The sequence below is a fragment of the Tupaia chinensis genome, unplaced genomic scaffold (assembly GCF_000334495.1).
Source record: "Tupaia chinensis unplaced genomic scaffold, TupChi_1.0 Scaffold000451_1, whole genome shotgun sequence".
In the NCBI taxonomy this organism is placed as follows: Eukaryota; Metazoa; Chordata; class Mammalia; order Scandentia; family Tupaiidae; genus Tupaia; species Tupaia belangeri.
In genome coordinates, this window is record NW_006159957.1 from 323212 (window position 1) to 336049 (window position 12838).

The window sequence follows — 12838 nt, forward strand, 5'->3', positions numbered from 1 at the left end:
TCTCTTGTGTTTTCTCCCTGCCTATCCTGTCTCACCCTGCATGAAGATTTCTGACATCGAGAGCCGAATTTCAGCCCTGACCATCGCAGGATTGAACATCGCACCATGCGTGCGCCTCACAAGAAAACGGGGTCAGAAGCAAAGGAACCAGGTGTGTTTATCACTTACTCTGCTGGAACGTTGCATAACCTGGACAATTTAAAAGGGAACATATCTCTGCCTTTGCAAAGGTGTGCTGATCACTGTGTTCTGCTTGAAGGTACATACCATAGATACGTCGAGGCAGCAGAGGAGGAAACTGCCGGCTCCCCCAGTGAAAGGTAGGCTGGCGTTCAAACGCAAAGTGGCCGAAGAACTGAGCCTGAATCGTTTGCTTGGAGTAACTCAAGGATCTGAGTCTGAGGGCCAGATCTCAAGGCTTGTTTTCATTCATAATTGCTCCTAAATATCCTGATGTTGGTCTCCACAGAAGCAAACCCTGGGACAAGAATGGGGGTGCAAGTATTCTATTTGGGAGGGGACTCCAGAAAGTACTGACAGTGGAAGAGAGAAATGACCTGAAGAAGGAAATTAAGACAATCCAGGTTACTTAGCAGACCACTTCTTTGGGCAAATAAGCCTAAATCCTACTGGAGACCTCTAGGAGACTGTTGGCTGCAACTCAGAGTGTTCTGCCCCAAGGGGAGGAAGATGGAGTACTTATTTTTTAGCTCTAATTTAGCACTGGTTGAGAGTTACTGTAAGGGGCATTAACTCCATAGTACTTCTTTTTTTTGGGGGGAGGGAGTTCTGGAAAATTGTATTTTTATGATTGAATTTTCCATCCATGATTTTGGTAGAGTAAATCTCTCCCCTCAAGACTGGGGGTTGGAGGTGATTTATCAGTAGACAATTGATTTCTCTTATTCCCTGAAAGCACTAGTTCTCTACTGCAATGGAGAAGTCGTCTTCCTTAACTCTCTGGTATTTCTAACCTGCCACATGCATGCACCAAGAGATAGTGGGTGGTGCTTGCAGTAGGATGTGCTAAAAATGTGCTCAGATGAGGACTTTCTAGGAAGTGAACAGAGAAGCCACAGTGTCCAGTCTGGAGTGGGTTCTAGCAATGCTGGTCATGTCACCTCTACCAGTGGACATTTTCAGTCATTTTTCTGGATTCTGGAGCCACGCAATGATGACACCCAATGAAATTTAGATTTACAAATGAGAGGGGCAGAAAGTGAGAAGATGGGGTTTGAGCCTTGTTTCTGCCATGCATCAGTCACCAAACATTCAATGAATGCTTACTTTATACTCTGTGCAGCTAAAATGTACACAGGTCCACAAACTTTATCTGAACCCCTTTGGTCCACATGGGTTTCATAACTTCTCAGGTGTTAGAAAAGTCACATGGTGTGTATGGTGTACATTTCTTAACGACCCCTACTGTGGTATCTGTCCAGCAGCTGATAATCAAGCAAATTAATATCCCTGTAGCAAAGCAAGAGCTTGCTCACACTTGGTGAGATGGACGAGAACTTTAAAGAGCTGCATGTCAGGTCAGGTGTTGCAATTGAGTTTTTTTGGCTCCAATGTTATAAAAAATGCATATATCTGTGTCTTTTCTATTTCGGGTTTGCAAATAAGAATTGGTAGACTTTCTTGGATTACCTCCAAGCTGTTGTCACAGAAAACCACCAACAATGGTTTGACTTCTTTGGCCCAGTATACACATGAGCACAAAATAAAATGATCCCATCATAAGACATGTGTACAGAAATGAGATGCCAAGGGACCAGCAGTTAGTGTAATGGTTATGTCGCTGGACTCCCATGTAGTCGACTGTGGTTCACATCCCGGACCCGGTGGCTTAAACTCATGCCGGGCGCGTGTGTGTACGTGCCCAAGATCCCGAGAGGAGAATGGAGGAGAAGGGATTGCGGCATGGCCATCCCCCCTGGGGGGTGATTTCTTGCTTTCTGTCTCTCTGACTCTCTGTGTCTGTCTGGCGAGCACACGCGCCCTATAGCAAAAACCTCTCAAGAAAAAAAAAAAAAAAACTCTCCAAAAAACAAAAAACAAAAAGAAATAAGGTGCCAAGTGTAGACCACAAATCTGGGGAATCTAGTCACGTGGTCTTTATTCCTTAACCATTGGTCCCGCTTCTGGGTAACACAGAGTCCTGTTTATTTCCTTGTAGCTGAAAAAGTTGAGGCATCGTCAGTGACCACCACTCAAACATTTAACCGGAACTTCATTCTCCAAGGCTCTTTGACAAACAGAAGTAAAGAAAGGAAAAGCACCACCGAGAACTTGATGGTAAATGTCATCCCTGTCCTTAATGCCTGTCACTTTCCCTATCGATGACGCGTGTGTCCAGTAACCTTTCCTTCTGTGCCTTCCCACTGGAGTCCCGAGAAACATCCTTCCAGCATGAGCTCACAGTCCCCTGGATTTTTTTTTTTTTTTGTGGAATGTTGAGGGTAGAGCTGTCTAAAAGAGGTAAATAACACCCATCTCAGTATCACTGCCCTCTTTAATATGTGAGTAAATCCTCTTAACTCTATGTCCAGCTCCATGTAGGAAACAGATTTGGTATGAGAAAAATAAGAATGTATGCACAGGTGTGTCAGGTCTGGTAGAGGTGTAAAGAATCTTTATTCTATTTTCAGTCCATATTCACTCGTCCTTAAATTTCTTGTGAGCCATTGATGCTGTCCTCCTGAAAACAGCAGCTGCCCCTAAATAGGGCACAGAAAGGGGCAGTAGAGGGACCAGCAGTTAGCATAATGGCTATGTCACTGGACTCCCATGTAGTTGACTGTGGTTCAAGTCCCGGACCCAGTGGCTTAAACTCACACCAGGCGCGTGTGCGTGTGTGCCCAAGATCTGAGAGGAGAAAGGAGGAGAAGGGATTGTGGCGTGGCCTTCCCCCCTGGGCGGGGGTGATTTCTCGCTTTCTATCTCTGTTTCTCTCTGTCTTTCTGGCGAGCACATCCACCCTATAGCAACAACCTCTCCCCGCAAAAAGAAGAGGAAAGAGAAAGGGGCAATAGATAATGTGCACGAACTCTCCAGATACTGGGTCATCGGAAAAGTCGTGGTGCGTTTTTGCATAGAAAATCAGGTCATGACTTTTCCGATGACCCAGTAGAATAGAGAAGGTGTATATAAAACAGAGTATGTGTCAGGATGTTGGCAAACGCTCCGTGCTGCTTCATAGGAAATGACAACCCAAGCAGGCTCTCTCGGTGACACCAGCTCTGAGGGCAGACCATGCACAACGGGGGTGACAAGACCTCAGGGGTAAATGTATCCTGCGGCATTTTATGCATCGCCCATCCCTCTCTTCCACTTCCACCCCTGCCTTGTCCCTGTCTCACGCACACAGAAGCACCAGGTGATGACATGATAGCGGGCACATCCTTCTGATGTCAGACCCCTCTCTCGAGCACTCTGGGGATAGCTCATCGCCTTCCCTCCCTCACTCGGCCCTCACTCCTGGCCTTTCCAAACCCAGTCACTGTGTTCCCAGCCCTACGTCAACGTGGGAAAAAGATGCCTTACCACACTGAAAGGTTAGGCCACTGGGATGGGGAGAAATCCATTTTACATAAGCTACTTAAAAAGAAATCACCTTCCTGAAAGACAACAGAAATTGGTGGTTGCCGGAGGCTGTGGGAAGGGGGAAGGGGAAGAAGCTGCTTAATGCTAAGAGGTTTTACTTGGGAGTGAAGGAAGTGTACTGACACTCGGTAGAGGTGGTGCCAGCACAGCTGTGAATGTACTAAATATTACTGAATCGTTTGCTTTAAAATGGCCTATTTAGTGCTGGCCGCATGGCAAGGTGGCTAAGGCAGCTGGGTGCCCCGTGACTTGACTAGCAGTTTGAGCCCCGGACCCGGAGACTTGAGAAATATGCCAACCATGTGTGTGCATGCACAAAATCTCAAAAGGAAGGAGAGGTGAAGAAGGGACGGTGGAAGGGAACCAGCAGTTAGCGTAATGGCTATGTCGCTGGACTCCCACGATTTTCAAACCATCAAGTCTGGAGTTTGAACCACAGTTGGAGTTGGCCACGTGGAAGTCCAGCTCCTTAACCACCATGCTACCCATTAGCCCTCAAGAGAAAATTTTAAAAGATGGGACCAGCAGATGGCATAGCAGTTACCTCCTGGACTCCCACATGGTTGACCATGGTTCAAATCAGAGACCTGGTAGTTTCAAACTCATGCAGAGCATGTGTGTGTGCATGCCCCCTGGGGTGTGCTCTCGTGCTCTCTCACTTCCCTCTGTCTCTCTGTCACACTGTCTTTCTGGTGAGCACAGAGAAATAGATGACACAGAAAATGTCATCCAGCAAAATAGCAAGGCAAGTTTAATGTTTTGAGTACTTTACCTCAAAAACTGCTTTTCTTTTTGCTAGAGGACATCTGTATTTGCCAGAGAGAGACACAGCGAGAGAGAGAGAGACAGAGACAGAGAGAGCCTCTCTTGATTTGTCAAGTACGAAGCAACATAATGTACTAGGCAGTGGCTGGGGACTTTAAAACTCCCTTACCAGCCTTCAGCCCCCTGTGTGATTATTAAATTTTAACTAGGGTGTTTATCTAACTTTCTAGTCTGTTACTTGATACACCACTCATTGTCTTTCCAGGCATCAAACCATTCGTAAAAATTGATTTGATACCAGCTTCCAAAGAAAACCTTAGTAAATTTTTAAAAGTAGAAAGTATAGGGACCAGCAGTTAGCGTAATGGCTATGTCACTGGACTCCCATGTAGTCGACCGCGGTTCGCGTCCCAGACCCGGTGGCTTAAACTCATGCCGGGCGCGTGCGCGTGCGTGCCCAAGATCCCAAGAGGAGAATGGAGGAGAAGGGATTGCGGCGTGACCATCCACCCAGGGGGTGATTTCTCACTTTCTGTCTCTCTGTCTCTTTCTTTCTCTCTGGTGAGTGCATGTGCCCTGTAGCAAAAAACCTCTCAAAAAAATTTTTAAAAAAGTAGAAAGTATAAAACTTGCATTCTATGACCACAGTGCCAAACATAATCTACAGCATGTTTTTTTTTAGGAGAGATTTTTGCTACAGGTTGCATGCTCTCACCAGAGAGACAGAGAGAGACAGAGACTAAAGCAAGAAATCACCTCCCTCCCAGGGGAGATGGCCACGCCACGGTCTCTTCTCCATTCCATTCTAGGGATTTGGGGCATGCATCCACACTCACCTGGAGTGAGTTCCAAGCCCCAGGGACTAGGACTCGAACCATGGTTACTTATAAGGGATTCCAGCAATGTAACCATTACACCATCTGCTGGTCCCACAGCAATGCTTTTTAGTAGAACTTTCCTTAATAATGAAAATATTTTAAAACAGCAATTCCCAATGTGGTAGCTACTGACCACATGTAGGTGTTGGGCACTGAAATATGGCTGCTGGATTAAAGAAACTGGTTTTTCTTAATTGTTAGAGGATGTGTGTGCTTGCTAGAGAGAGACAGAGAAAGAGAGAGACAGAGAAAGCACCCCCAGTGGGACATGGTCATGCCACAATCCCTTCTCCTTTTCTTCTCCGTCTTCCAGGATCTTGGCCAAGCACTGACATGCAATCAGTAGTTTCCTTTGACTCTCTGGGTTGTGAGATTCCAACCACACAGTCAACCATGTGGAATCTAGCGCCCTCAACCTCAAAGTCACACGGCTGACCCAAACTGATTTTTTAAAAATTGTAGTTAATTTTAGTCCATCAAAATGGAAATAGGTGTGTGTGACTAGTACCTAAAATATTGTCCAGGACAAATCTAAGCAATTAGAATAAAAGTTAAAACCAATGGAAACCTTACTTGAAAGTTAAAAAGCATGTGTTGGGATCACAAGTTAGCGTAATGGCTATGTCGCTGGAATCCCACGTAGTCGACCGCGGTTCACATCCCAGACCCGGTGGCTTAAAACTCACTCCGGGCGCGTGTGCGTGCGTGCCCAAGATCCCGAGAGGAGAATGGAGAAGGGATTGCGGCGTGACCATCCCCCCTGGGGGGTGATTTCTCGCTTCCTGTCTCTCTGTCTCTCTGTCTTTCTGGCGAGCACACGCGCCCTACAGCGAAAATCTCTCCAAAAACAAAAAAGAAGCATGTGTTGCTATGTACACAGCCACACGTACAAATTCATGTACACCTTATATACATGCCCACACACACACGCACACACTTCTTAGTAACTACTGAATTAAAGAGAAAAGCAAATCCACAAAGCAATCAGAACATGAAAACATTACGTATATTTTTTTTTTGAGAGATTTTCACTGTAGGGCGCGTGTGCTCGCCAGACAGACAGAGAGAGACATAGAGACAGAAAGCGAGAAATCACCCCCCAGGGGAGATGGTCACGCCGCAATCCCTTCTCCTCCATTCTCCTCTCGGGATCTTGGGCACGCACGCACACGCGCCCGGTGTGAGTTTAAGCCACGGGGTCCGGGACACAAACCGCGGTCGACTACGTGGGAGTCCAGCAACATAGCCATTACGCTAACTGCTGGTTCCCAACATTACGTATATTAAAATAAGCACAATGCCTTTAAAACTATACAGAGGCAAATTTCAGTTTAACTATTTTCTTCCTTATTAATGACAGAAGAAACAAAATAAATGAACTCAATCTTGAATTCAATGCATCAATGCAGAAACCAATAAGCTAGAACCAAAAAGCTATAGAAATGATGATAAATCTAACAGCTGATTATTTGGAAAAGAATGAAATGGAAGTATTTTTTGTAAGTCATGTAAAACAATGAAAATAAGATTATAATAGAGTATTCAATTTCTATATAAACAGTGTCATATAAAAGCATTTAATAAAATTGATCATCTTGATTCTAATAAAATCTGATTTAAATTAGAATATTAGTACAAACCGATTTGATTAAAGAAATAAAGAGGGGCCAGCCAGGTGGTGTAGTGTTTAAGGCGCTGGATCCCCACATGGCTGATTGTGGTTCAAGTACTGGACCTAGCAGCTTGAAACTCATGCCAGGTGTGTGCCCCAAACTCCAAGAAGAGAATGGAGCCTCCACGGAGTGACTTCTTACATTCTCTCTTTCCATCTCTCTCTGTCTCTCTGACAAGCACAAACCCATAGCAAAAATCTCATCTACTTATGCCCCCCCCAAAAAAAGAAATTTTAAAAATATTAAATTTTCTAAAAGGGATTCCGTGGCCAAATGGTTTTGCTGATAAAATTGGGGGGAGTTGGGGCAAGCAGGTGGTGTGGTGGTTGAGATGCTGGACTCCTACGTAGCCAACTGCAGTTTGAGTTCCAGACCTGGCAATTCGCTTTCTCACTTTCTCTCTCTTTCTCTGTCTCTCTCTGGTGAGCACATATATCCTATAGCATATTAAATAATAATAATAAATTTTCTATTTCCATCTCTCTCTGTCTCTCTGACAAGCACAAATCCATAGCAAAAATCTCATCTACTTATGCTCCCCCCCAAAAAAATTTTAAAAATACTAAATTTTCTAAAAGGGATTCCGTGGCCAAATGGTTTTGCTGATAAAATTGGGGGGAGTTGGGGCAAGCAGGTGGTGTGGTGGTTGAGATGCTGGACTCCTACGTAGCCAACTGCAGTTTGAGTTCCAGACCTGGCAATTCGCTTGATCCTGAGAGGAGAATGGAGGAGAAGGGATTGCGGCGTGACCATCCCCCCTGGGGGGTGATTTCTCGCTTTCTGTCTCTATGTCTCTGTCTGTCTGGCGAGCGCACGTGCCCTATAGCGAAAACCTCTCCAAAAAAGAAAAAGAAATACCATTTAAAAAAAATATATTTATTTTGGTGCCAGCAGGTGGCACAGTGGTTAAGGTGTTGGACTCCCACATGGCCGACAACAGTTCGAGTCCTGGATCTGGTGGCTTGCTTTCTCACTTTCCCTTTCTCTCTCTCTCTCTCCATCTCACTCTGGTCAAATTTAAAAAATAATAATAATAGTAACAAAATAAAATAAATAACTCTTCTGAAAATTATTTTAAAATTTGCATACAGTAAAATTCACTCTCTTGGCTTATAGTTTTTTTGGCACTTTTTAATTGATTGTACATATTTGCATATATGGACAATAATGGGACATATTTAGGGGTATAATATGACTTTGCAGTCCAAGGACACAATGTGTAATGATCAAATCAGACTAATTAAAGTTTATCCATCCTCTCAACCATTTCTTGTGATTTTGTGTTGGGAAATTCAAAATCCTTTGTTTTAGCTCATTGCTGACAAATTTGTAAGGAACAATTCATTTCCATGCTATAAAAACTACTTCGAAGCATTTTAAAAACGGAGAACTGAAAGATTCATGTTCTAAAGCTAACATAAGCCCACAGTCAGGGCCTGACGTAGCTGCTAAGCATGTGCACCTGCTCCGTATCTGCTCACCCACAGACACACACGAATACACACAAGCCACGTATCAGCGGTACTGCTCTAGAGAGATGAAACATACAACATAATATAGCCCATTAAACACAGCCATGTATTAGGTAGATTTTGTGGGAATGTAAAGGTACCTTTTTTTAATTGAACTTTATTTATTTTATTGATGGATTTTAATTTGACCAAAGAGGGACAGAGTGAGAGAGAGAAAGTGAGAAAGCAAGCTGCCGGATCTGGGACTTGAACCATGGTTGGCCATGTGGAAGTCTAGTGCTCTTAACCACCACACCACCTACTGACCCTGGGGTACCTTTAATATTGTGAGGATTAATAAATCACATTACCAGTCCAATAATAAACCCATTTCTTTCCAAATTGATTTATAGATTAATCCAATTCTCATAATAATTTCAATGAGATCTTCTTTGAACTAAAGTTCACATAATAACAAATCGGAAAGGATAAACAAAAGTATTTTACAAAACTGTAGAAATTTTCCTGCCATATCTTTTTTAAGAGAGATTTTTGCTATAAGGCACATGCACTTGCCAGAGAGACAGAGAGAGAGAGAGAGAGACGGCAAGAAATTACCCCCAGGGAGATGGCCATCTCGCAGTCCCTTCTCCTCCATTCTCTTCTTGGGATCTTGGGTATGCATGCACATGTGGCTGGCGTGAGTTTATAAAGCACTGGGTCTGGTACTCAAACCGCAGTCAACTACATGGGAGTCCAGCTGGTTCCTTTCCTGCAAGACTTTAACATAAATTAAAAACTATAAATAAATTGGTGATTAATGAAATAGAATAGAAAGCCCAAAAATAAATACAGGCACATATATATATGATCTTTTTAAAGGCATTAGAAGCCAGTGGAGAAGATATAAATTATATAAAAGCAAAAACTATGTTTGGAAAATTGGGAAAGAAATTCAGTTAAATAATTACCTTATTCCATGTAGCAAAATAAATTTCAGGTAGATTAAGAAGTACTTTTAAAGGGGCTGGTCCTGTAGCCTAGTGATTAAGGGAGCCAGATCCCGCATGGCTGATAATGGTTTGAATCCTGGCCCCGGTGGCTTGAGAAATACTCTGGGCATATGCATGCGTACTCAAAATCCTGACAGAGTGGAAAAATGGAGGAGAAAGGATTGCAGCTTGACTATACCCCAATGGGGGAGGGGGTGCTCTCTCTCTCTCTCTCTCTCTCTCTCTCTGGTAAATGCATGCACCTCTGGCAATTAAAAAAAAGAAAAGAAAAGAAGTACCTGTGAAAAATGGGAGATGGGCCATGGCACAATGGTAAAATGCAACGGTCTGCAAGATAGTTCCACACGGGAAAGTTCAACATGTGCACCCAAGGGCCTCCCCACATCCGCTTAGACAGGCGTGTGCTTGTGATCCTGAGCTGGCTGAGATAAGATGTGGCATCGAGACCCTGTTTGGTGTGCCTGCATCTTTGTTTCTCTCTCTCTCTTCTTCTCTTTCTCTCTCTGTCTCTCTCACTCATGGAAGAAAGAAATAAAAAAGGAAGAAACTCTAGCAGGTGGTATAATGGTTAAGGTGCTGGACTTCCACATGGCCAGCTGCAGTTCAAGTCCTGGACCTGGTGGCTTTAAAATACCAAAAAAATATATATATAAAAAGGAGGAAAGAAAAGAAAAAAGGAAATAAAAAAATCCCTGTTTAAAAAAATAAAATCACTTTTGTGGCCAACAGATGGTGTGATGATTACGTCGCTGGACTCCCACGTAATCAACCTTGGTTTAAGTCCCGGACCCAGTGGCTTAAACTCATGCTGAGCATGTGCGTATGCGTGCACAAGATCCCAAAAGGAGACTGGAGGAGAAGGGATTGCAGCATGACCATACACCCCACCCTCACCTCGGGGGGCGGGGGATTTCTCACTTTCTGTCTCTCTGTCTCTCTCTGTCTTCCTTCCTGGCGAGTGCACATGCCCTACAGCAAAAACCTCTCTTAAAAAAATAAATCACTTTTTTTTTTATATTTGAAGAGGTTTTTGCTATAGGGTGCACGCACTCTCCAGAAAGACAGAGAGAGACAAAGAGACAGAAAGCGAGAAATCACCCCCCAAAGGGGATGCCACGCCACAATCCCTTCTGCTCCATTCTCCTCTCGGGATCTTGAGCATGCCACACACACACACCCGGCGTGAGTTTAAGCCACCGGGTCCGGGACTCGAACCACAGTTGACTACATGGGAGTCCAGTGACATAGCCATTACGCCAACTGCTGGTCCCCCTAAAATATCACTTTTAAATGATGTGAAATGTGTAACTGGTCAATGAGCTTGAAAAGCTTTGATATAAAAAGCAATCGACTTTACTTTTAATTGCCTCTTCTCACTTTGGCCAAGTGGCTTGATGGTGTGCTCCATCTCTCACCCCAGGAGCCCTCTCTGGAGTCTGCTGTGATGTATTGATGCCATGGAACTCTACTGCCAGTGACCCACTGCCTCCGGCCGTACACGACAGTGCCTTGACCCAACAGCCATCCAATACAGTATGGATTTCCACCCGAGGACAGAGCCCGGGGAGGCCATGGTGCCCCATTGCACAGGGCTGTCCCGTTACCTCACCAGAAAGCAGTCCCAGACTTCAGCACCTCGGTCTTGCCCACTCTCTGCCTTCGGCTCCAGGGAATCCAAGACAGAAAACCAAGACGCTGACTTCCAACAGCAGAGCTCTGCGTCAAAGGATGCATCTTTTCCCTGTTCACTTTGCTACTGTGTGTTGTCTTTTAGTTTTTTCTTTTTTCTTTCTTTGCAATCCTTTTGTTTCCACTAGAATTCCCTGTCAACATTCTGTCCAAAGGAAAATTGTTGGAGGGCGTGGAGAGGAGAGGTGGGGATTGTTATTTAATTCATCATCAATGCTCATTAATTTCACAAGCATCTTTGTCTTACCAAAGGGGAGAAATTAAGATCCCGGGCTGGTCTAATTTAAGATTCACTCAATCATCTAGAAGGACAGTCTCCCCTTTGACTTCTTCCTGCTAGGCTCCCAGTCATCCCACTGCCGTCCATTCACAAGCCCTCACTCACCCACAGCACACCCAGGTCTAGCTGAACCACCTTCTCAGTAACAATTTAGGCTTCTTCCATGGACTTGCCGAGAGGTTCCCCTCTCTGAAAGGGAGAGGGGCTTGAGAAAGACCACCATTGGGTCAAGATGGAGCCACTGCCCAAAATCAACATGAAGTATTGTTGCCATGGCCACCTCTAAATAGGGTTTAGGTAAATGAGTTCCTGCAGAATGTAATCTCGTAAGAAAATGTCTATCCTCCAAAACCAATGTCCCAACACATATTCAGCAAAGTAGTAAAATGATCTCAAAGATCAACAATGGTTAGAGAACCACCTTAGAAGATGGGCAGGGATGAAAAAACCAAGGACGACTGAACTGAATGAACGTCAGAGATGACACTAATTTCACGTTCGTGCTCTAGCTGGAGCTGTGTCAGATGCATGAGTTTCTACAGTATGTTTGAGAAGGCAAATGGAACTGGAATTTTACTCAATTAGCTGGGCATTAGCAACCCTTTTTCTGTTGGTTTATTTGTGCCTGACATATTCTTTTTTTTTTGTTTTTTTTTTTTTGGAGAGGTTTTTGCTATAGGGTGCATGCACTCTCTAGAAAAACAGAGACAGAGATAGAAAGTGAGAAATCACCCCCCAGCGGGGACGGCCACGCCACAATCCCTTCTCCATTCTCTTCTCGGGATCTTGGGCATGCACACATGTGCCCAGCATGAATTTAAGCCACCGGGTCTGGGACTCGAACCACGGTCGGCTACATGGGTGTCCAGTGGCATAGCCATTACACTAATTGTTGGTCCCTGTGCCTGATATATTCTGAATCTGAAGAAGAAAAAGGCAAAAGATGGGAGGAAAGGCAATAGTATGATTAATGTTTTTTTTTTTTTTAATTTTGGAGAGATTTTTACTATAGGGTGTGTGTGCTCATCAGAAAGACAGAGACAGAGAGACAGAAAGCGAGAAATCACCCCACCCCCAGTGGTTATGGCCACGCCACAATCCCTTCTCCTCCATTCTCCTTTTGGGATCTTGGGCACGCACGCACACATGCCCGGCATAAGTTTATCCACCAAGTCCAGGACTCGAATTGTGGTTGACTACATGGGAGTCCAGCGACATAGCCATTACACCATCTGCTGGTCCTGGTTAATGTTTCTTAAGTGCCTGCTCAGAAAGAGGCGACGTTTTCCTCATTTTAATCCATACAGCATTCGTATTCAGTAGGTAGCCCCATTTTTTTCAGATTTGATCACCGAGGCCCAGCGGGATTAATTTGCCAAAGGCACATCTTTAAGCTGGTGATAATCAGAATGCTTCACAGAATCCTCAGCCTGTGTTATTCTCCACCTTCACCTTCTTTTGCTGCTATGTACATTTCCAGACC

At 44.3% G+C, this 12838-nt stretch overlaps 1 protein-coding gene across 1 annotated transcript in view; it reads left to right on the forward strand.

Annotated features, from left to right (window-relative positions):
• MYRIP (myosin VIIA and Rab interacting protein) overlaps window positions 1-12026 on the forward strand; it is a gene marked incomplete in the record, with an annotated part of 307310 nt that extends 295284 nt beyond the window's left edge. Inside the window, 4 exon segments of the mRNA XM_014590459.2 lie at window positions 47-151; window positions 260-320; window positions 2180-2298; window positions 10807-12026. Of these exon segments, the coding sequence (XP_014445945.1) occupies window positions 47-151; window positions 260-320; window positions 2180-2298; window positions 10807-10839 (318 nt within the window).
• Between the last annotated feature and the right edge of the window lie 812 nt (window positions 12027-12838).